Source organism: Carcharodon carcharias, chromosome 10 (genome assembly GCF_017639515.1).
Source record: "Carcharodon carcharias isolate sCarCar2 chromosome 10, sCarCar2.pri, whole genome shotgun sequence".
In the NCBI taxonomy this organism is placed as follows: Eukaryota; Metazoa; Chordata; class Chondrichthyes; order Lamniformes; family Lamnidae; genus Carcharodon; species Carcharodon carcharias.
This window is the reverse complement of record NC_054476.1, coordinates 96,193,760-96,218,494: the sequence shown is the minus strand read 5'-3', so window position 1 is coordinate 96,218,494 and position 24,735 is coordinate 96,193,760. Positions and strand designations below refer to the sequence as shown.

At 44.5% G+C, this 24,735-nt stretch overlaps 1 protein-coding gene across 1 annotated transcript; it reads left to right on the top strand.

The window, feature by feature from the left end:
• Positions 1-4,892: 4,892 nt before the first annotated feature.
• On the top strand, positions 4,893-21,414 carry psmc3 (proteasome 26S subunit, ATPase 3). The gene is made up of 11 exons (XM_041197131.1): positions 4,893-4,970; positions 5,446-5,571; positions 6,049-6,153; positions 7,913-7,975; positions 8,231-8,368; positions 8,656-8,799; positions 9,133-9,281; positions 12,441-12,537; positions 13,163-13,308; positions 18,884-18,965; positions 19,470-21,414. The coding sequence occupies exons 1-11, from the start codon at positions 4,917-4,919 to the stop codon at positions 19,578-19,580; spliced, it is 1,215 nt and encodes a 404-aa protein (XP_041053065.1). The 5' UTR covers positions 4,893-4,916; the 3' UTR covers positions 19,581-21,414.
• The last annotated feature ends 3,321 nt before the right edge of the window (positions 21,415-24,735 follow it).

The following is a 24,735-nucleotide window of genomic DNA, read 5'->3' as shown; positions in this document are numbered from 1 at the left end:
TGGCGAGAAAGCGAGGGTGCATGTTCAACTGGAGAGAGCCTGCGAATCACAGAATTGTTATGGTGTAGAAGGAGGCCTTTCAACCCATCGTGTCTGCACCGGTTCTCTGAGCATTTTAACTTAGTGCCAATCTCCTGCCTTTTCCCCATAACCCTGCACATTATTTCCATTTAATTATCCAATGCCCTCTTGAATGCTTCAATTGATCCTGCTCCACCACACTTCCAGGATGTGCATTCCAAACCCTAACTACACAGTGTGTGAAAAATCTCACCTCATATTTGCTTCTTTTGCGAAACACTTTAAAACTGTGCCCCCTGTTTTTCGATCCATTTATGAGCGGGAACAGTTTCTCCATATCTGCTCTGTCCTGGCCCAACATCATGTTGAAAATTTCTATCAAGTCTCCTCTTAGCCTTCTCCTCTCCAAGGAAAACAGTCCCAACTTCTCCAATTTTTCCTCGTAACTGAAGTGTCTCATCCCTGGAACCATTCTCATAAACCTCTTCTGCACGCTCTCCAGTGTGTTCACATCCTTCCTATAGTGTGGCGCCCAGAACTGTATGTAATATTCCAGCTGAGCTCTAACCAGTGTCTTATATAAGTTCGTCGTAACCTCCCTGCTCTTGTGCTATATGCCCCTATTAATGAAGCCTCGAATATTGTATGCTTTTGAAACAGCTATCTCTACCTGTCTTACCACCTTTAATGACTTATGTATAAAGATACCCAGGTCTCTCTGCTCCTGCACACCCTTTAGAATAGTAACCTTTATTTTATACTGTCTCTCCATGTTCTTTGTACCAAAGTGTATCACCTCACACTTCTCTGCATTGAACTTTATCTGCCACCTATCTGCCCACTCCACCAATGTGTCAATGTCCTTCTGAAGTTCTGCACTGTCCTCACAGTTTACAATTCTCCCAAGTTTTGTGTCATCCGCAAGATCTAGATCCATTTATACATATCCAGAAGAGCAGGGGTCCCAATACTGACCGCTGGGGAACTCCACTACAAACCTTCTTCCAGCCTGAAAAATACTCATTAACCATTGCTCTTTGTTTCCTATTCCTTAGCCAATTTTGTATCCATGTTCATACAGTCCCTTTTATTCTATGACTTATAACTTAACTCAAATTTGTTGTGCGGCACTGTATCAAACACCTTTTAGAAGTCCATATACATCACATCAACAGCCTCATTAACCATCTCTGATACCTCTTCAAAATACTCCAGCAAGTTAGTTAGACATGATCTTCCTTTAATAAATCCATGCTGACTCTTCCGAATCAATCCAAATTTTTCCGTGTGATTATTAATTCTATCCCAAATAATTGTTTCTGGAAGTTTCCCCACCACCAAAGTTAAACTGACTGGTTGTAATTGCAGGGCAGATCTTTACAATCTTTTTGAACAAGGGCGTAATGTTTGCAATTCCCCAGTCCTCCAGCACCTCCCCCGAATCCAGGGAACATTGAAAGATTATTGCCAGTGCCTCTGCAATTTCCATGCTCACTTCCTTCAATATTTAAGTACCTACAGCTTATCCAATACCTCCTGCTCATCAATGTTAAACCCTTCTAGTGACTGAGTTTCCTCCTCTGTCACCATGGCCTGGGCAGTATCTACCTCGTAGGTAAAGATCAATGCAAAGTATTCAATTAACACCTCAGCCTCTTGCCTCTGTGTGTAAATCCCCTTTTTGGCCCTTAATTGGCCCAACTCCTCCTTTCACCACCCTTTTACTATTGATGTGCTTATAGAATACTTTAGGATTTCTTTTTGTTAGCTGCCAGTCTTTTTTCATAACCCCTCTTTGCTTCTCGTATTTGCTTTCTCACATCCCTTCTGAACCTTCTATATTCAGCCTGGTTCTCAATTGTATTTGCGACCTGACACCTGTCGGAAGCACACTTTTTCTTCTTTAACTTAATTTCTATCTCCATTGTCATCCAGGGAGCTCTGGATTTGTTTGTTTGTCCTACTTTTCCCTTTTGAGGGGACATACCTTGACTGTGCCCAAGCCATCTCCTCTTTGAAGGTGGACCATTGTTCAGCTACTGTTTTTCCTGCCAACCTTTGGTTCCAGTCTATCCGGCCCAGTTCCGTTGCTGCCCCATTGAAGTCTGCTCTGTGCCAGTTGATTATTCATATTCTGGATTGACCAATGTAATTTTCCATCATCATCCTAAACCTTATGATACAATGATCACTGTCCCCGAAATATTTCCCTACTGTCAATTGATCTACTTGGCCCACCTCATTCCCAAGAACCAGATCTAGCAGTGCCTCCTTTCTTGTTGGACTGGACACATACTGCTGTAGGAAATTCTCCTGAATACAATCTAGGAACACTTGTCCTTCACTGCCCCTTACACTCCCACTATCCTGGTCTATATAGAGGTAATTTAAGTCCCCCATTATAAATACTCTGTTATTTGCACCTCTCTGTAATTTCCTTGCAGATTTGTTCCTCTATATCCTTCCCACTAGCTGGTGGTCTATACATTGCACCGAGCAATGTAATTGCAGCCTTCTTATTTCTTAGCTCCAGCCAAATCAATTCTGTCCTTGAATCCTCTGACACATACCCCTTTTCCAGTACTGCAATGCTCTCCTTAACCAACGACACCACCCCTCTGACTTTTTTCCCTTTCCTACTGTTTCTGAACACTTTGTAACCAAGAATATTTAACACCCAGACTTGCCCTTCCTTAAGCCAGGTTTCCATTATCCCACAAGGCAATCTGCGCCTGTAACTCCCCACTTTTATTAACTATACTCTGTGCATTCACATACATGCAGTGTAACCCTGAATTAGACTTCATTACTTGCTCCCTTACTCTGACTCCATCTATTAACTTACTATTCTCCATTTTAGTGCTAGCTGCCTCTCCCAGCATTCCGTGCACCCTGGTATTCCTCTCTAATATTCTCTCCTGGTTCCCACACCCCTGCTGAGTTAGTTTAAACCCTCCCCAACAGCACTAACAAAATGACCCACAAGGAGCTCAGCTCCGGCTCTGTTCAGATGCACCCCATCTGGCCTGTGCAGGTGCCATCTCCCCTAGAGCCAGTTCCAGTGGCTCAGGAATCTAATGCCCTCCCTCCTGCACCATCTTCCCAGCCATGCATTCATCTGTCTTACCTTCCTATTTCTGTACTCGCACGTGGCACTGGGAGTAATCCGGAGGTTACTACTTTAGAGGTCCTGCTTGCTAATTTTCTACCTAGCTCCCTAAATTCCAATTGCAGGGCCATATTCCCATTCCCTACCTATGTCGTTAGTACCAATGTGGACCACATTGTTTGCCCTCCCCCACAGCAATGTCCTATAGCTGTTCTGTGGCATCCTTGACCCTAGCACCAGGGAGGCAACAAGCCATCCTGGAGTCACGTTGACGGCTGCAGAAATGCCTGTCTGCTCCCCTATCAGAGAAATCAAAGAATCCCCTATCAGCACTGCCCTTCTGCTCTTCTTCCTCCCCTCCTGTACAGTTGGGCCACCCGTGATGCCAAGGGCTTGGCTCTTGCTGCACTCCAAGGATCCATCGCCCTCACCGATATCCAGAATGGAAAGCCGGTTAGTGAGCCTGGGGACTCCTATACCACCTGCCCATTTCACTTGGACTGCCTGGTGGTCATCCATTCCCTATCTGCCTGCTTGCCCCTAACTTGTGGTGTAACCGCCTCTCTGAACATGCTATCCGTGTAGCTCTCTGCCTCACGGATGCATCTCAGTGACTCCAGCCACTGCTCAAGCTCTGAAACGCAGGGCTCAAGCTTGTGCAGCCGGTGACACTTCCTGCACACGGGTTCATCTGGGTCACGAGAAGTGCCCACGACTCCCCACATGCCACAGGATGGGCATTCCATTTGGCTGAGCTGTCCTGCCATGCCTTAACCTTAAACTTTTAAATCATTTAATTTACTTAAACTTTAGTTACTTTTACTTACTTTAACCTTACTCTTGTACTATTAACTATAGCTTGGAGATTAGTAGAAAGTAGAAATTCTTCGTCCTTCCTGACAAATCAGTTCCCTCTCCTGTGCCTATAAATTCTTACTTGCCCTGTGCTTGTTTAAAAATGTATGTTTGTGTACCCGCGCTGTTTTCAACCTCCCGACTGTTTCTCCACTCGCCCTGTTTTATTTCCCAACCTCCCACTTTAACCACCGTCAACACCCCTTTGTCCTTTTGTCTATGACATCTTTGGCAATCTCTCCTTTGCCTCCACCTATCACTGGCCCTCTATCCAGCTCCACCTGTCCCACCCCCTTAAACAGCTTATATTTCACCACATTTCTATTTCTCTTTAGCTCTGATGAAGAGTCATACGGACTCGAAACGTTAACTCTGTCTTCCTCTCCACAAACGCTGTCAGACCTGCTGAGTTTTTCCAGCTATTTTGTTTTTATTTCCCACTTTAACCTCTCTCTTCTGAAGTTTCGCTGTCTTAACCTCTCTCTCATGAAGCCTCACCGTTTATCAAAATAGAGAGGGGGAGAAAGTGGGAGAGTGAAAATGGAGAGCGGGAGAATGAGTGTGTGAGAATAGAGAGTGAGTGAATAGAGAGAGAGAGAGAGAATGTGTCTGGCTCACTCTCAGTTTCAGGGTTATCACTCATCCTCGGCCCCATACATCAGCACCCACTCTCTGGGTGAGGGCAAGTGAGTAAGCACTCTGAGACTGGGAATGAACCGGTCACTCTCACACTGTCACCCACTCACACTTCAATGGTCATTTTTATTAATTACTCATTTAAAAAAAAAATCAATTTATTGCTTTGACATTGCTTTTTTTATTTGCTCTCGCTCTTTGCCCACGTCTCTCTCTCTCTCGCCCTACATCCACTTTTCCTCCGCTGATGGTCTGTTTTATTTTGCAGGATGGAATTGGTGAAGAGGTGCTTAAAATGTCCACTGAGGAGATTGTTCAGCGTACACGACTGCTGGACAGTGAGATTAAGGTAAATTCTGGTGTCTCGATCAGCATTGGATGAACCCAGTCCTAGTGGGGCTACAGGTTGGAATGCAGGGGCCTTTCTTCCATCCATGGTCTGTGCTGAGTAGCTGATCAAGGTGAAACATTTGGCTTCAGTGCCCCAGGATTTGAGGGGATTGGTCCTTTGACTTTCATGTGATACCTATTAAAAATTACATGCATGTTGCCTGAGGTGACAGTCAAATTAGGCTGTTGATGTTTTCCACTATTGAATAGCCTGCCAATCCAGGTTGACATATGGACAATGGCTACAGTTAGCTAAAGGTGGACGGTGTAATCTCAGGTGGGTGGGGATTCTGTGTAAAAAGACTCTGTGTTATGCAGGTTCATGGTAGCTCTGTGTTTGGTCCAGGGTCTGTTCCAATGTGATGGTCAGTCTGTGTGTACAGTGCTTTCACTGGTGTTGTCTGCATTTGACCCAAACTTTCTCTGATTGGCAGATCATGAAGAGTGAGGTGCTGAGAGTAACACATGAGCTTCAGGCCATGAAAGACAAAATCAAGGAAAACAGTGAGAAGATCAAAGTCAACAAGACGTTGCCTTACCTGGTATCCAATGTCATTGAGGTGAGTCAATGAGACATTTTGCTGAGTAGGTGTGTTCTGCCCTGCCCAAGGTTGTGGAAGGTGGCAGGGAGCATGACAGACCAGGGCTCACATCAGGATGCCGACAGTACGATACACTAATTCTATTACAGTGGTGGGGGGGCATTGAAGTATTTCTGAGGAGTGACAGTGCAGTATAAATCTTGGACCTTCTTACCACCCGTTACACTGGGGAAAAACACACGCCGCAACCAAACTCCCTTCTAGATAGATTTCATTGCACTGAGAGCAGACTTTCAATTAAAAGTCCATCCAAAAAGATGCTCCCCTTTTGATTGCAGGGGCGCCGCTCTCGTCCCAGCTCCCCGCGCACCCCCCCCCCCCCCCCCCCCCCCCCCCCCCCCCCCCACCCCCCTTTTGATTGCTCAGGCCCGTGCCCCAACTTGGGAAATAATCTAAGGATTTTCACTCATGTCTCTCCTTATTATTGTGTCCCAGTTACTGGATGTTGATCCGAATGACCAGGAGGAAGATGGAGCAAATGTTGACCTGGATTCCCAGAGGAAAGGGAAGTGCGCTGTGATTAAAACATCCACCCGTCAGGTGAGGGCTTTGATAAGATTGAGGAAGCATTAGCTGTGCTGATGCGGAGAATGATGTTGAATTACTGTCTGTGCTGAACAAGGCTTACTGTTTGCTTATGACACATACATGGTACGATACAAGAATGTATCGGTTTGAGAGAGTGAGGAGGGCTTTTGAAACACAACCCATGTCCTTTGCACCTGACTATTCTCTGCCATAGGCACACTGAGAACAAGTCAGTTAGATTTGAGCTTGTCTGCTGTATTTGGAGCTGTTGATTTTGTCAACCATCAGGCGAGAGGGAGGTGGACTGCTTCCTTATTCTCAGTTAGATTCAGCAGTTGAAGTCTGAGACTCCAATGAGCAGATCCCTCCTGGGCCAGTTCCCCACCCTGTTTGGTTAGGGTGTGCAGTTCCTGCTGCTGGGGACAGGCTTGGAAGAGCTAATTAAGGACAGTCAGCACGGATTTGTAAAAGGCAGATTGTGCTTGATTAATCCAATTTAATTATTTAATGAAGTAACGGAGAAGGTTGATGAAGGGAATGTGGTGGATGTTGTCTGTATGGATTTCAAGAAAATGTTTGACAGAGTAAAAAGGCTGGTTAATAAAACTGAAGCTTGTGGAACAGGAGGCTCGGGGTCCACTTGGATAAAATAATTGGCTTAAGGACAGAAAGCAGCCAATCGTGGTAGATAGTTGTTTTTTAGACTGGAGGGTGGTAGATAGTGATGTTCTCCAAGGGTTAGTGCTAGGACCACTGCTTTTTTTGCTTTATGTAAATGACTTGGATATTGGAATACAGAGTAAAATATCAAAATTTGCCAATGATGCCAAACTTGGAGGAGTGAAAAACAGCGAGAATGATACACATTATCAGAGAATAGGTAGATGAGCAGGATGGTCAGACAAGTGGCAGGTGGAATTTAAAACAGAGAAGTGTAAGGCGATGTATTTTGGCAGGAGGGATAGGGAAAGGCAATATAGACTAAATGCACACTCTGTAGAATTGTGCCAGAGACAAAGGGACCTGGGGGTTCACGTGCATCAATCTCTGAGGTTGACACGACATATTGAGAGAGTGGTTAGCGAAGCATGTGGGATCTTGGGTTTCATAGAGAGACATTATGTACAAAAACAGGGAAGTTACACTGAACCTTTATAAAAGTCTGGATAGGTCACCACTAGAGTAAAGAATCTAGTCACCACACTTTAGCAAGGATGTGAGGGTCCTTGAGAGGGTGGGGAAGAGATTTACCAGACGGTTCCAGGGATGAGGGATTTTAGCTACAAGGTTAGGTTGGAGAAGCTGGGGTTGTTCTCCTTGGAGCAAAGGAGATTGAGGGGAGATTTGATAGAGGGGTATAAGATTCTGACAGGTTTGGATCAGAAAGACAAGGAAAAACTCTTCTCGTTCACTGATGGTACAAGGACGAGGGGACACAGATATAAGGTTTTGGGTGCAGGGGTATGTGAGAAAGAACTTTTTACACAGCGAGTGGTAATGACTTGGAACTCACTGTCCACGAGAGGGGTGGAAGTGGAGACAATGAATGATATCAAAAGGAAATTGGATGGGCACTTGAAGGCAATAAATTTGCAGGGTTGCAGACATCGAGCAGGGAATGGGACTGACTAGATTGTTCTGCAGAGCACCAGCATGGTCTCAATAGGCCGAATGGCCTCGTGTGCTGTAAATTACTCTATGAATGTAAGCTGAGAATAGCCCCGTTTTGGTTGATGTGTGATTTAACCGTGCCTTACTGTATTTTGGACAGACGTACTTCCTGCCTGTGATTGGACTGGTCGATGCTGAGAAGCTGAAACCTGGTGATCTGGTGGTGAGTCCATTGCCCTTGCTTCTTTATCTGTGCTCCACCTTTCATCTGCTTTTTCTTCCTTCTCTCTTTGTCTGTTTTCATAGCGTGGGTTTAACTTTCAGTCTTGTCTTTCTGTATGAGTTAGCAAGTGAGTGCCCAGTCACACACCCTGAGGGTGACCCTGTGAGAGTCCCTCTATTTCTGTTTGTGAGGCCTGGTTGTGTAGTGCCTCTGGACCTCTGTGTCTGTCTGTGTAACCTCCAGCTTCCATTCCAGGGTGTGAACAAGGATTCCTACCTGATCCTGGAGACTCTGCCAACAGAGTATGACTCTCGAGTTAAGGCCATGGAGGTGGATGAGCGACCCACTGAGCAGTACAGTGATGTTGGCGGTCTGGACAAGCAGATTCAGGAGGTCAGTCAGTGCCCATACTGATGGCTGGGGTGGAGTGAAGTGCGTGTGTGTGTGTTCAAGCCAGGGAGAGGCTCCCCATGCAGTAGGAGTGTGATGGTGTCATATGTGGGAGTGGGATGCCCCACAGTATCCATGGGTCCCCAAGTTTCCATTTGATGAAAGGTTGGGGGCCGGGGTAAGCGGAGGGAGACAGCAAAAGAGCAGTGGCTTGCAGTGTGTGGTGCTGAGTGTGTGAGAATCTGCTGGGTGGCCCTTTCCTATAATAATGTGGACTTGTTTCTCTGCAGCTTGTTGAAGCTATTGTCCTTCCTATGAATCACAAGGAGAAGTTTGAGAATCTGGGCATCCAGCCTCCGAAGGGAGTTCTGATGTATGGACCGCCAGGAACAGGGAAGACTTTGCTGGCCAGAGCCTGCGCTGCACAGACCAAGGTTAGTGGCAGAGACAGCTGTCAGTCTGTGAGGGTAAGTACTGTTAAAGCAAGCATGTTTGCCTGGGCTCTACAATCCAATAAACAGTGTAGAGGGAGCTTTACTCTGTACCTGACCCCATGCTGTACCTGTGCTGGGGTTGTTTGATGGGGACAGTGTAGAGGGAGCTTTACTCCGTATCTAACCCTGTCCTGGAGTGTTTGATGGGACAGTGTAGAGGGAGATTTACTCTGTATCTAACTCTGTCCTATACCTGTCCTGCGAGTGTTTGATGGGACAGTGTAGAGGGAGCTTTTCTCTGTATGTGACCTTACACCCCTCTCCTCATTCCAGGCTACTTTTTTGAAACTGGCAGGGCCACAGCTGGTCCAAATGTTTATTGGCGATGGTGCGAAGCTGGTTCGTGATGCTTTTGCCTTGGCCAAAGAGAAGGCTCCATCCATCATCTTCATTGATGAGCTCGATGCCATCGGCACAAAACGGTGAGTCAGCTGACCAGCATTATGCATCAACTCCGTGTTAATGGTGGGGGAAACCAAATGTGTGTGCAGGTGGAGTGTCAGTGTGAGGATTACATTAGTACAATAGGAAGAGCTGACCTTAGCTCGAGCAACATATAAAATCAGTTTGAGTGAAGATAAGAGGTCACTTGTGGGAGTAGTTAATAGCCCCCCTAACAGAGTTACATGGTAGGACAGAGCATACGGAAGAAATAAATGGGGCATGTAAGAAATAATCATGGGTGACTTTAATCTTCTTGTAGATAGCCTCGAAAATTAGTTCATAGAGTGTATTCTAGATAATTTCTTAGAGCAGTATGTTCTGGAGCCAACCAGGGAGCAAGCTATTCTAAACCTGATAATGTGCAATGAGACAGGATTAATTCATAACCTCATGGTAAAAGAGCCTCTAAGCGACAGCAGTCATAACATGATCAAATTTCATGTTCAGTTTGAAGATGAGAAGTGTAGATGAATAGTGTTTTAAACCTGAATAAAGGTCAGGTATTATAACGATATGAAGACAAAGTTGACTAAAGTGAACTGGGAAACTAGGTTAAAAGTTAGGACAGTAGAGATGCAGTGGCAGACCCTTAAAGAGATAATTAATCAGCAAAGATTCATCCCAGTGAGAAAGAAAGGCTCTTTGAGTAGGATGCATCATCTGTGGCTAAATAACAAAGTTGAGGATAGTATCAAGTTGAAAGAAAGACAGTACAAAGCTGGGAAGTTTCATGGTAGACCTGAAGATTGGACAGAATTTAAGAACCAACAAAGAAAGGCTTAAAAATATTAGAGGGAGAAGGTAGATTGAGAGAAAACTCAGTAAAAATATTAAAAAATAGTAAGAGTTTCTACAAGTATTCAAAAAGGGAAAGTGTAACTAAAATGAGTGTTGGCCCTCTAGACAACGAATTTGGGAAATTGATAATGGAAAATAAGGAAATGGTGCAGCATTGAACAGGTATTTTGTGTCTTGACTTCACTATGGAAGACTTAGAAAACTCAAAGATTTTTGAAAATCCAGAAGTGAAAGGGAGGGGGCAACTTGGAACAATCGCCATCATTAGGGAAAAGGTGCTAGGAAACGGTTAGGCCTAAAGGCTGACAAGTCCCCAAGACCAAATGGAATGCATCCTAGGAGTGGCTGCAGAGATAGTGGATGCATTGGTTATAATCTTCCAAAATTCCTTAGGTTCTGGAAGTGTCTCAGTGGATTGGAAAATAGGTAATGTAACACCTTTATTCAAGAAAGGAGGGAGACAGAAAGCAGGAAACTATAGGCCAGTTAGTCTACTATCTGTCAGAAGGGAATTGTTGGAACCCATTATTAAGGAGGTTATAGCAGGATACTTAGAAAATCATAATGGGATCAGGCAGAGTCAGCATGATTTTGTGAAAGGGAAACCATGTTTAACTAATTTATTTGAGTTCTTTGGGGAAGGAATGAGCAACATGCTTAAAGGTGAACCTGTAGATGTAGTGCACTTGGATTTTCAAAAGGCATTTGACAAGGTGCCACATCAAAGGTTGCTACAGAAAATAAGAACTTGCTTGGAATACAATGTCCAACGTTAGATATGATTCCGCGATTGGGCAACACTTCCTAAACAATCCTGATTGTGCCAAGAATTACACTCTCAACAATTTAAGATTATCAGTCAAGCACGAAGTGTGGCTCACTTACGTGGTGTTAGAAGCTACATATATTCACACACAATCCTGTCCTTTGCAAACAAAGAGAATATGTCAACACATTGCGCCTTTTTCAACTAAACAAAACCTTGGGGGACAGCCATCATTTGGTTCATTCCCCATGCAATGTCTTGACTAATCAAAGTTGATATACCTGGTTTGAATTTAAACAAAAGCCTGGCAGTTAACTGTTCCCTGGTGTATTCTCCATGATAATATCTAAACCAATTAGAGTTCACTTAACAACCAATCAACATCCTCTTCTCATCAGTATAAATTATTGTGCCTTTTGAGATTTGGTATTCTTGTGAATCTGTCCTGACTCTACAAGATGAAAAGCTTCAACAACATGTTTCCTTTTTAGGATATAGATAGGTTAAGTGAATGGGCAATAATTTGGCAGATGGAGTATAATATGGGAAAATGTGAACTTGTCCACTTTGGCAGGAAGATTGGAAAAGCAGTATAATTTTTTTAAATGGAGAGAGATTGCAAAACTTGGTGCCACAGAGGGATCTGGGTATCCTGGTACATGAATTACAAAAAGTTCATATGCAGGTACAGCAAGTGATTAGGGAGGCAAATGGAATGTTTTTGTTTATTTCATGGAGGATGGAATATAAGAGTGGGGAAGTTTCACTGCAGCTGTACAGGGCATTGGTGAGACCACATCAAGAGTACTGTGTACAGTTTGAGTCTCCTTATTTGAAAAAGGGCATAATTGAGTTGGAAGCTGTTCAGAAAATTTTCACTTGACTAATTCTTGGGGTGAAAAACTTTCTTAGGAAGAGAGGTTGGACAGGTTAGGCCTGTACCCATTGGAGTTTAGAAGAATGAGAGGTGATCTTATTGAAACATGTAAGATCCTGAGGGGTTTTGATAGGGTGGATACCGGATGTTCCCTCTTGTGGGGGAGACTAGAACTGGGAGAACATAGCTTAAGAATAACAGGTCTCCCTTTTTAGGCAGAGATGAGGAGAAATGTTTTCTGAGGGTCGTTAATCTGTGGAATTCTCTACTCAAGAGAGCAGTGGAGGCTGAGTTATTGAATTTATGCAAGGATAAGTGAGATAGATTCTTGATTGACAAAAGAGTCAAGGGTTATGGGGGACAGAGAAGAATGGAGGCCGCAATCAGATCAGCCATGATCTTATTGAATGACAAAGAAGGCTCAAAAGGCCGAATGACCCACTCCTCCTAATTCCTGTGTGTGTGTGTGTGTAGTCCTGGTGATACAGTGGATGTTGGTGGGGCTTTGGTTCTTGTTGCCTGTTTTGAGCCGGAAGTGGGTACTCTGTGGCAGAACGAACATTACCTGGGGAGGTATTGGTGCCATATTATGAATGATGTGACTGTTGTGCAGTGGGCAGGAGGGTTGCAATGTCACTGCTGTATTACCTGAACAATATCTGTGGGGTTACACCTGGGTTCTGTCATGTGTTCCAGGTTTGACAGTGAAAAGGCTGGGGACCGTGAAGTTCAGCGAACAATGTTGGAACTTCTCAATCAGCTGGATGGCTTCCAACCAAATACCCTTGTCAAGGTGAATGCAGGGGAAGTAAATGTGCAACTGTGACTGTGTTTGCGGTAATATCCCTTTCAAATGTTGGCATACTTCTGGGGGCTCTCTGCAAATATCAGTACATTCTGGGGGTGGAGTGTGGCTTAAATATCGACACCCTCTGGGAGGGCCCTCACTAAATATTGGTGCTTTCCGTAGGTGCAGTTTCCTGGTTCTGCCTCCTCTGGTGTGTAGTTACAGAGCTCAGTATGAGCATTCAAATGAACAGAAAGAAGTAGGTCACATTCTGTTGTTAGTGATGGACTTCATCCTGTATTAAATGCACTAACTGCTTTGAATGATTAAGTGCGCAGGTCACTTTGCTGATGTGTTACAGTACATCAGGCCAATGTCTTGATGGTAATAGAAAGTAACCAGGGAAAACTAATGTTTCTACCCACCTGAAGTCTAATAATTCCACCCATTTGAAGTGGCCTATTTAATCACAGAAGATCAAAAGTGCTACAATAACATGATCCCTTGTCAAAAAATGTTCAGACCTTTTTGTTTTCAGCTACTCCTTTCCCTGATGCTATGAGTATGTATGTGATCCCTTTCTTGGGTGTTTGAACATAGTCTGAGAGGCCTTTTTCTCATTCCCCTACAGGTGATTGCAGCCACCAACAGAGTGGACATCCTGGATCCAGCCTTGCTGAGGTCTGGCAGACTTGATCGGAAGATTGAGTTCCCAATGCCCAATGAGGAGGCACGAGCAAGGATAATGCAGATTCACTCACGGAAGATGAATGTGAGGTGAGGACAGTCTGTGGTCAGACTAACCACACTAGCCCCACAAAATACTTATCGGCTCTCCCTGCACCTTGTGCCCGGTCATACTGGCCTATAAAGTCGAACTCTTAACTAACCAAATGTGTAAAGAAGAATTTATAGGCATTAGGCTCAGCTGTGTAACTGGGATAGATACACTGAGGGACATGGTTAATACTGTTACTGTGTACTGGGCTGTGTTACTGGGGTATGTACACCGAGGGATGTGGTTAATACTGTTACTCTGTACTGGGCTGTGTTACTGGGATATGTACACCGAAGGATGTGGTTAGTACTGTTACTGTGTACTGGGCTGGGTTGTGTAACTGGGTTTGGTAGACTGAGGGATTTTTAAGAAATTCATTCACAGTATAGGCTTTGCAGGCTGGGCCAGCATTTATTGCCCATCCCTAGTTGCCCTTGAGAAGGTGGTGGTGAGCTGCCTTCTTGAACCGCTGCAGTCCATGTGGTGTAGGTACACCCACAGTGCTGTTAGGAAGGGAGTTCCAGGATTTTGACCCAGCAACAGTGAAGGAACATATTTCCAAGTCAGGATGGTGAGTGACTTGGTGGGGAACTTCTAGGTGGTGGTGTTCCCATCCATTTGCTGTCCTTGTCCTTCTAGGTGGTAGTGGTCATGGGTTTGGAAGGTGCTAAGGAGCCTTGGTGAATCCCTGCAGTGCATCTTGTAGATGGTACACACTGCTGTTACTGTGCGTCGTTGGTGGAGGGAGTGAATGTTTGTGGATGTGGTGCCAATGGAGCGGGCTGCTTTGTCCTGGACGGTGTTCAGCTTCTTGAGTGTTGTGGGAGCTGTATTCATCCAGGCAAGTGGGGAGTATTCCATCACACTCCTGACTTGTGCCTTGTAGATGGTGGACAGGCTTTGGGGAGTCAGGAGGTGAGTTACTCGCTGCAGGATTCCTAGCCTCTGACCTGCTCTTGTAGCCACAGTATTTATATGGCCAGTCCAGTTCAGTTTCTGGTCAATGTTAACCCTCAGGATGTTGATAAGTGAGCTATTCAGAGATGGTAATGCCATTGAACATCAGGGGGCGATGGTTGGATTCTCTCATTGGCGATGGTCATTGCCTGGCACTTGTGTGGCGCGAATGATACTTACCAGCTGTCAGCCTAAGCCTGGATATTGTCCAGGTCTTGCTGCATTTAGACATGGACTGCTTCAGTATCTGAGGAGTCACGAATGGTGCTGAACATTGTGCAATCATCAGTGAACATCCCTACTTCTGACCTTATGATGGAAGGAAGGTCATTGATGAAGCAGCTGAAGATGGTTGGGCTGAGGACACTACCCTGAGGAACTCCTGCAGTGATGTCCTAGAGCTGAGATGACTGACCTCCAACAACCACAGCCATATTTCTTTGTGCTAGGTATGACTCCAACCAGTGGAGAGTTTTCCCCCGATTCCATTGACTCCAGTTTTGCTAGGGCTTCTTGATGCCACACTCGGTCAAATGCTGCCTTGATGTCAAGGGCAGTCACTCTCACCTCACCTCGGGAGTTCAGCTCTTTTGTCCATGTTTGAACCAAGGCTGTAGTGAGGTCAGGAGTTGAGTGGCCCTGGCGGAACTCAAACTGGGTTTCAGTGAGCAGGTTATTGCTAAGCAAATGCCGCTTGATAGCACTGTTGATGACCCTTTCCATTTCTGTACTGATGATGGAGAGTAGACTGATGAGGCAGTAATTGGCTAGGTTGGATTTGTCCTGCTTTTTGTGTTCAGGACATACCTGGGCAATTTTCCACATAGCCGGGTAGATGTCAGTGTTGTATCTGTACTGGAACAGCTTAGCTAGGGCCACGGCAAGTTCTGGAGCATAAGTCTTCAGTACTATTGCTGGAATATTGTCAGGGCCCATAGCCTTTGCAGTATCCAGTGCCTTCAGCCGTCTCTTGATTTCACATGGAATGAATCGAATTTAGCTGAAGACTGGCATCTTTGATGCTGGGGACCTCCGTAGGAGGCCGACATGGATCATCCACTCGGCACCTCTGGCTGAAGATTGTTGCGAATGCTTCAGCCTTATCTTTTACACAGATGTGCTAGGCTCCCCCATCATTGAGGATGGGGATATTTGTGGAGCCTCCTCCTCCAGTGAGTTGTTTAATTGTCCACCATCATTCATGACTGGATGTGGCAGAACTGTAGAGCTTAGATCTGAACCGCTGGTTGTGGGATCGCTTTGCTCTGTCTATCACTTGCTGCTTATGCTGTTTGACACACAAGCAGTCCTGTGTTGTAACTTCACCAGGTTGACACCTCATTTTTGGTATGCCTGGTACTGCTCCTGGCATGCTCTCCTGCGCTCTTCAGTGAACCAGGTTGATCTCCTGTCTTGATGGTAATGGTAGAGTGGGGGATGTGCTAGGCCATGAGGTTACAGATTGTGTTTGAATACAATTCTGCTGCTGCTGATGGCCCACAGCGTCTCGTGAATGCCCAGGCTTGAGTTGCTAGATCTGTTTGAAATCTATCCCATTTAGCATGGTGATAATGCCACACAACATGATGGAGGGTATCCTCAATGTGAAGGTGAGACTTTGTCTCTACAACGACTGTGCGGTGGTCACTCCTACCAATACTGTCATGGACAGATGCATCTGTAGCAGGCAGGTTGGTGAGGATGAGGTCAAGAATGTTTTTCCCTCTTGTTGGTTCCCTCACCACCTGCTGCAGACTCAGTCTAGCAGCCATGTCCTTTAGCACTCGGTCAGTAGAGCCACTCTTGGTGATGGACATTGAAGTCTCCCACCCAGAGTACAATTTGTGCCCTTGTCACCCTCAGTGCTTCCTCCAAGTGATGTTCGACATGGGGGAGCACTGATTCATCAGCTGAGGGAGGGCGGTACGTGGTAATCAACAGGAGGTTCCCTTGCCCATGTTTGACCTGATGCCATGAGACTTCATGGGGTCCAGAGTCAATGTTGAGAAGTCTCAAGGATGGTGATGGTGGTGCCTGGGACATTATCTGTAAGATATGATTTCGTGAGGATGACTATGTCAGGCTGTTGCAAGACTAGTCTGTGCGACAGTTCTCCCAATTTTGGCACTAGCTCCCAGATGTTAGTAAGGAGGACTTTGCAAGGTTGACAGGGCTGCGTTTGCCGTTGTCGTCATTTTCAGTGCCTAGGTCGATGCTGGGTGGTCTGCCCAGTTTCATTCCTTATGTGGTTAATGCTGTTACTGTGTACTGGGCTGTGTAACTGGAATAGGTACACCAAGGAATGTAGTTAGTATAGTTACTGGGTATTGGGCTGGGCTGTGTTACTGGGATAGGTACACCGAGGGATGTGGTTAATACTGTTACTGTGTACTGGGCTGTGTAACTGGGATAGTTACACCGAGGGATGTGGTTAATACTGTTGAGAGAAAGACAGTTAACATTTTGAGTCCGTATGACTCTTCAAGGTTCTGAAGGAGAGTCACATGGGCTCGAAATGTTAACTCTGTCTTTCTCTCGACGGATACTGTCAGACCTGTTGAGTTTTTCCAACAATTTTGGTTTTTGTTTCTGGTTTCCAGCATCTGCAGTATTTTGCTCTTATCTCCGGTTAATACTGTTACTGTGCACAGAGCTGTGTTACTGGGATAGGTACACTGAGGGATGTGGTTAGTACGGTTACTGTGTACTGGGCTGTGTAACTGGGATAGGTACACCGAGGGATGTGCTTAATACTATTACTGTGTACTGAGCTGTGTTACTGGGATATGTACACCAAGGGATGTACTTAATACTGTTACTGTGTACTGAGCTATGTTACTGGGATAGGTACACTGAGGGATGTGCTTAACACTGTTACTGTGTACTGGGCTGTGTAATGGGATAGATACACCAAGGGATGTGGTTAATACTGTCTGAGTACTGCGCTGGCATGTGTAACTGGGGTGGGTACACTTAGGGATTTAAAAAAATTCATTCACTGGATGTGAGCTTCGCTGGCTTGGCCAGCATTTATTACCCATCTCTAGTTGCCCTTGAGAAGGTGATGGTGAGCTGCCTCCTTGAACTGCTGCAGTCCATGAAGTGTAGGTATACCCACAGTGCTGTTAGGGAGGGAGTTCCAGGATTTTGACCCAGCGACAGTGGAGGAATGGTTTTATATTTCCAAGTCAGGATGGTGAGTTACTTGGTGGGGTACTTCCAGGTGGTGGTGTTTCCCATCTGTTTGCCCTTGTCCTTCTAGATGGTAGTGGCTGTGGGTTTGGAAGGTGCTGTCCATTGATAATACAGGTACTGTACTGGTCTGTGTAACTGCGATAGGTATACTGAGAGAACAAGTTAGTCCTGTTACCAAGTACTGGGCTGAGCTGTGTAACTGGGATAGGTACACTGAGGGATGTAGTTAATACTGTTACTGTACACTGGGCTGTGTAACTGGGATAGATACACTGAGGGAAGTGGTTAATGCTGATACCGTGTACTGGGCTTTGTAACTGGGATAGATACACAGAGGGATCTGGTTAATACTGTCACTATGTACTGGGCTGTGTAACTGGGATAGGTACACCAAGGGTAAAAGCAAAAACCTGCAGATGCTGGAAATCCAAAACAAAAATAAAAATACCTGGACAAACTCGGCAGGTCTGGCAGCATCTGCGGAGAGGAACACAGTTAACGAGTCTGTTGAAGAGTCATATGGACTCAAAACGTTAACTGTGTTCCTCCTGAGTTTTTCCAGGTGTTTTTATTTTTGTTTAGGTACACCAAAGGATCTGGTTAATGCTGTTGCTGTGTAACTGGGATAGTTACACCGAGGGATGTGGTTAATACTGTTGAGAGAGACAGTTAATGTTTCGAGTCCATATGACTCTTCAAGGTTCTGAAGAAGAGTCACATGGACTCGAAATGTTAACTCTGTCTTTCTCTCGACGGATGCTGTCAGACCTGTTGAGTTTTTCCAGCAATTTTGGTTGTTTCTGGCTTCCTGCATCCGCAGTGTTTTGCATTTATCTCTGGTTAATACTGTTACTGTGCACAGAGCTGTGTTACTGGTTTAGGTACACTGAAGGATGTGCTTATTACTGTGTACTGGGCTGTGTTACTGGGATAGGTACACTGAGGGATGTGGTTAATACAGTTACTGTGTATTGAGCTGTGTTACCGGGATAGGTACACCGAGGGATGTGGTTAATACAGTTACTGTGTACTGAGCTGTGTTACTGGGATAGGTACACCAAGGGATGTGGTTAATACAGTTACTGTGTACTGAGCTGTGTTACTTGGGATAGGTGCATAACCCTCTGGAGTTACCCAGTCAGTCCCACTTCCCCACTCGATCCCCTGTGCATGTTTATTCCCTCCCATGTCCATCCAGTGTCCCTTCAGAATCATTGACTGGCTGTGCTTCCACCACCCTTGTGGGCAGTGAGTTCCAGCTAATTAATTCATAAAGTCACCTTGTTAATGGCAACTCCTACATTTAAGGTGTATTGGTAAAGTAATGTAGTTAACTACTGGTTAATAGCTCCTATATGGTGTGGTCGTTGAGTTTCCTGTTTAATAACTGGTTAATATTAATTCCTTGTTATTCCTCTGCAGCCCTGATGTAAACTATGAGGAGTTGGCTCGATGTACCGATGACTTCAATGGAGCTCAGTGCAAGGCCGTGTGTGTGGAAGCGGTGAGTATAACTCCAAGATCACGGATGGAGTGTCGGGATAGGGAATTGGTGGAGATCAAGGACAGTGTGTCGAGATAGAGGATCCCTGGAGATCGGGATCAATGGGAACGTGGCAGTATTTCATCAGAAAACATTAGCTGTGAGGGGGTCTCTCTGAACTCCATTCTAGCAGGTGAAAGATGTGGCCACCTTCACACAGCTGTTTCCGACTGGTGACTATGGAGTTGGTTCCTCTAACTGTACAACATTCAGTAACCAGGAGGGCTGCTTTCCTGCCTCCAGCATGCAGGTGCCCCAATCGCCTCCACTAACACTATTACCTGCCTCCCTTGAAAGCCTATCCAAACTCTCACTCTGCTGTCCCTTCACGCTTTACCTTGGCTTGCCCTGGACTCGGTGCTGCCTGGAGACAGAGTTTACAATCAGTCTTCACCACTCTGTGACTGAGACCCTGACCTCCAGGTTCTTTAGCTGATTTTCTGATGTTTTGTTTTAATTTGACAGGGAATGATTGCTTTGCGTAGGAAGGCAATGGAGCTGACACATGAAGATTACATGGAGGGCATCTTGGAAGTGCAGGCCAAGAAGAAAGCAAACCTCCAATACTATGCATAGAAAACAGTCATCAAGACTGATCGGGCAGCAGACAGGCCTCTTGCTGCTCAAACTTACTTGGATCCTATACTGTTTAATTTTCACACCCATATTAAATAAAGTGGTTGTTTTTCTCACATTAATTGAAATGGCTTAGCCCAGTGTCTGGAGTACTGGTGGGTATCTGCACACGTCAGTGTATAGAGGAGGCACTATCAGCCCCCGGCCCTTTGATGGGGTGGGGTGACGGTATTAACCCCCATTAGTTTCCTGATCCATTGGTGGGGGCACCATTACCCCCTATTAGTTACCTGGTCCAGTTTGTGGTGACGAGGGGCTAGGGGGTGGTTTGTATCATTAACCGCTCCTTCGGTTTGTGTTCAATGGAGTACGGGTGGTTACAGTCTACGGTAAGCTGTCCATCTGGCAGGATTATTTAGGTTTGTTGGGGCCCCGACACCTGGTGTCTGCCTAGTGGTTTTGCAGGGCCCCGACAACCCGGTGTATACCTGGTGGTTTTGCAGGGCTCCGACACCCAGTATCTGATGGATTTGGGGTTTTGAGGCCTGGCGGTTTTGGAGTTTTCTGTTCCTCCTTTTTTCTTGACAACGATTGGTGAATCTTGACTCCTCTGTAGTTCCTTCGACCTGTTACATCTCCCTATTTAAATGCAGGCATAATGTTAGCTGTCCTCTGGCACTATACCTTTTTGAAGCAAATGATAAAATGTGTAATGCATCACCAGAGTTTATCCTCTTATTGAGTTTATTTAATATTTCTCCTTTTTAAAATAAATGTACTTATATTATTTCTGATCTCATCTTCCAACGTCGTTATCCTGATCTGTCATCCTGGTAAATACTGAAGTTAGAATAATTCTCTAATATCACTGCCGTTTCGCTGTCTTTCTCTCTCTCTGATTTTTTTTCTGATCCTCCCTTTATGGCCCAATCCCCATCCTGCTTTTTTATTGACCTGCCTGTGCAATCATTTACCATTATGTTTTATATTCCTTGATATTTTAAGTTTTTTGTTCCTCATTGCCTTCATAATTTAAAAAAATTCTTAATCTTTTGTCTTGCTCTCCCCTGCTGTCCATGTATTTTGAGTATAGCCCTTTATCTACCCACAGTTTTTCCCTTGTGTCTTCATGGTCTCATTAGAGTTGGTTTGTTTTTAATTTTTGCAGAATATATTTTTCCTGGACTCTCAACATCGTTTTAAACATTTCCCGTTGGTGGCCTGCATTGTTGTTTGCCAATATTGTCTTTTAATTTCCCAATTCTAGTCTCAACCCCTCAAAATCAGCTAATCTCTAATTGATTACCCTGGTCTTTGTCATGCTTTTCTTTCTCAATTGTTATCTTAAACTGTATTATGGTCTCTATTGCCTAGGTGTTCCCTACTTTTACTTATTTGCCCTGGTTCATTCCTCAACCCTAGACCCAATCTTCTCTTGTTCGGCTTTTCACATATTGAATGAGAAAGGAGAAATAACTCCATTCCCTTATCCCCTTTACCTACCTCTTCTGTCCAGTTAATATTGGATTGGTTGAAACCCTCTGTGATGATTATTCTAAGTTTGTTGCACAAAGAAATTAGGATATGAGTATTCCTCCCTCACCCTTGTTGGTAATCTACAGACTACACCTGTTGGGGAATGGATCCTTTTGTATACTTTATGTCTAGCCAAATGAGTTCCATTTCTGTCTTATTGGTGGTTGTGGCACTTTTCCCCTGCCATCATGTTTAATACTGTCTGATAGTTTTAGGATTCTGTATCATTGATATTTACTTGATGAGAAAAAAATTGTGGCATGGGATTAAATGCTTTTTCAAAGAGTTGGCACAGCCACAATGGGTGAATGGCCTCTTTCTGTGCTATAGGATTCAGTGCTGATAATGTGTAAAGGAACGTGACTGTCACTGGGTCAGGGAGACATGTTGACAAGGGTCTTGTACTGGGACAACGGAGGCAGAGACAGCTGTGACAGAATGGTTTCAGGTTTAGACACACTGTTCACACATGTTTATAACCACGATTAAAATCCCAACAAGCAGTGCCAATGCACCAGCTCACTTCCTGATCTCATTACCAAACAGAGTGGGATTTCACTTCAATCTCTGTAATACTCACACCCACCCCCAGCACACAGAATCTGCTGCTGTTCCTGCTTCTGTAACACCCCATCCCTCACAGAATTCAGAGTAGTCACTGATTGTCTCTGTAATAATCCAGTGCTGCTCCTGTCTCTAACCATCACTGTCCCCACACACAATTCTGCTGTGCAGGATCTCATTGCTCCAGTGTCCTGGCTTGTCAAGAGTGGCTGGGACAGGCTGATTGACTCAGTGATGCTTCACATTGTGTTGGCTGCAGTGTATTTAACTTACACCTAGGGTCACCAGATTAAAAAGCTGATACAGAAACTGCAGCTCCTTAACATTTTGATACTGAAGTTAACCAGGAGACAGGGAAGTTCTTTCACTACACACAGATGCACACCACCTGGTTCACAGAGTCCAGAACAGTTTCAGACTCTGCATCCAGTCCCCAGAAACACAAGTTTTCTGTATGCAAGCAGCAATGTCAAACAGAATAATTATACACTGGTGTTTTGTGGCTTTAATTTTTTTTAATTTATTGACCAACTGAATGCTCAAAGTGTCTATATTACAATCTCAAACACTCCCTGATCAGATCAATTTATGACTTAAAACTTTGTCAATCCTTGGCAATGAACAGTACATCAAAATGAACATCACAATATTTTACAGTTGTACCATACACATGTAGCACTGCACTTGAGTTTGATACAGTACACAGACTCGTACACCCCAGACCTGCATGCTTCCTTAGGAAATGATGTGGCACAATGAACACAGCACAGTGGGTAAAGGGGTCAGCAAATCTCATCAGAGTTGGTGACAGTGAGCTCTCACCTCAAGGTTAAAGCTCCCCTAACCTGATGGCAGGAAAGGGAAGTCAAGGTGGGCAGTTGGATCAATGGCTGAGAAGCTGGGGCTTTGGGGAGGGAGTGGCAGTTAAAGTGAGATGAGAGGAGTTCTTTTAGAGGATAGGGTGGGGTGATGGGACTGAGCCATTAGAATACACAAACTATGGATGGAGCGAGCGGCCAACTTCTATTCCTAATGTTATGGCCTTTACTTACACTGGGGCCCATGTTCTAACCTTATACCAATGCTCAGGGGGTGAGGGAAGAAGTGATTGTGTGAATGCTTTTCTCCCTGCTCACTCCTGTTTCAGAGCCCAGCCTAGACTCCATAGGGATCTTACAGAAGTAGTTTTGATTCAACTCCCAGGACAGAGAGATACTTCATTGTTTAGACATTGCTAAGTTGTTTCGAACCATATCAGACAGTCTCTAAAACTTTGGTAGTTCTTTGTCCTGCTTCATGGTTAAAGAAAATACAAAATTCTTTTTGTACCTAATGTGGGAAAGTTGTCAAATACTGAAAGAAGTTTTTTTTTTAATTTGAATCCATGTTAAAGCCCACAGGCTTCACAATTTAATCTGGGAAGTAAGCTATTCCTGAGTGAGATAGCACCCATCATTACTCAGTTTCAGCCCTCCCCCAGCACCTAGTTTAACTCTTCCCATACTTCTCCCACTGTTGACCAAACTTCAGCCTTTGACCCCAGTCCCACTCAGAAAGCATCTGCCCTGTTTTAGTATCCGCTAGTTTGTCCTGGTGGAGTTTGGTGATTTGAGAGGAGGTTTTCTTGCTGCTGTTGTCTCATTGATGGATACATTTTGAATCAGAGCACTGAGATAGATGGACATCCCTTTGCTGATGAGCTGCACTGCTACAGTGCAACCCACTGAGACAAGCAGCCTGGACAGTGCTGTACAGCCCTCAATGCCATTGTATTTATTCAAGTAGTAGGCAGGACTGAGCACAGCTCTTTGATCTGTTATTCAGAGAGCCAGTATTGTCTGACATATTAGCCACTAGCCACATGCGACTAACTGGGAATCTAGCTGTGCATTTCAGTTTAGTGAATAGAAAAGGAGGAATCGATTCCATCGTTAGACCTGTTTTGGCCCAACTCAAATCCACAACAAATGCCGTGAACTTAGTTTCTTGGTAAATTGCTAAGATGAAAAAGTGTGTGAGAGTGCATTTTGATTATTAAGTGTTTTAAGTAAATGGTGGGAAATGTTTGAATAGATATACACGTGACGTGCATTTTCCTCGAGTCATTTTCTAATAACCACCTTCAGTCAGTCAGCAATTTCCCTTGGACAACACTGGTATTCTGAGAGTGATGATTTTTCTCTGCCACCTAAATTAGTTGGCTGTTTGCCAGTGCAGTAACTGCTGCTCTTACCAGCAGCCCTAAGCAGTATGTAATGGTACAGAATTAAATATCAGCCACACCGGCTGGCACTAGAGTCAAATCTAGCCCATGACCTGGAACTGGACAGCTCCCCTTCCTGGGATCCTGCCCTGTAAAATTCCACTGTCATTTGGAACTTCTCTGATGTGATGGGGACAGGAAATGAGATATTGCCCCAGTACTCTGCAGCTCAGAAGGTTCTGGTGATTGGTTTATTTGTATCTTTTATCAGTTATATTATAAAATGCATTTCCAACAATAGGTTGTAGATAGTTGCTTGCACCTGTTTAAGATTTAACCAAAAAGAGGGAAAAAAAATCAATCACATTAAATGCAATTTATAGCAGTGAAATTCTGTACAATTGAAAAATGTTTTGTTATTTTATACACATGGATGCAGAGGCAATACACATCCAGTCACAGCCACTTTACAAAACAAAATCCTCAGCTGACAATCTAGGTGTTACAGCCTTCCCACATTCCTCATCTCAGCACTTTCCTTTGGAATCTGCTGCTGGTGGGAGGGGACATCATTCACTAAACATACAAGTAAGTCTTTTGTTTTTTAGTTTCTGGTAGTTGGCTGGGATGTTGAAATGGTAGGTAGTATCAAAATTGTATCCAATAAATTTGGGAAAAGAGATTTTAATGCATTGAAGGAAAATAAATGTTTTTGCAAGTTTTAAATTATTTTAAATTGACTTCAATGTACGAACACTGCATTACCACAAGTCATTCTATTAAATACATTCAACAAAACTGTTTTGTGTAGACTGGGTTTAAGTGTTTAAACAATTCGCACCACCCTGCCCA

Coding starts and splice junctions, on each gene's coding strand:
- psmc3 (XM_041197131.1), top strand. CDS start 4,917: ATGTCCACTGAGGAGATTGTTCAGCGTACACGACTGCTGGACAGTGAG. Junction 8,800..9,132: donor CCTGCGCTGCACAGACCAAG/GTTAGTGGCAGA, acceptor TCCTCATTCCAG/GCTACTTTTTTGAAACTGGC. Junction 12,538..13,162: donor AACCAAATACCCTTGTCAAG/GTGAATGCAGGG, acceptor ATTCCCCTACAG/GTGATTGCAGCCACCAACAG.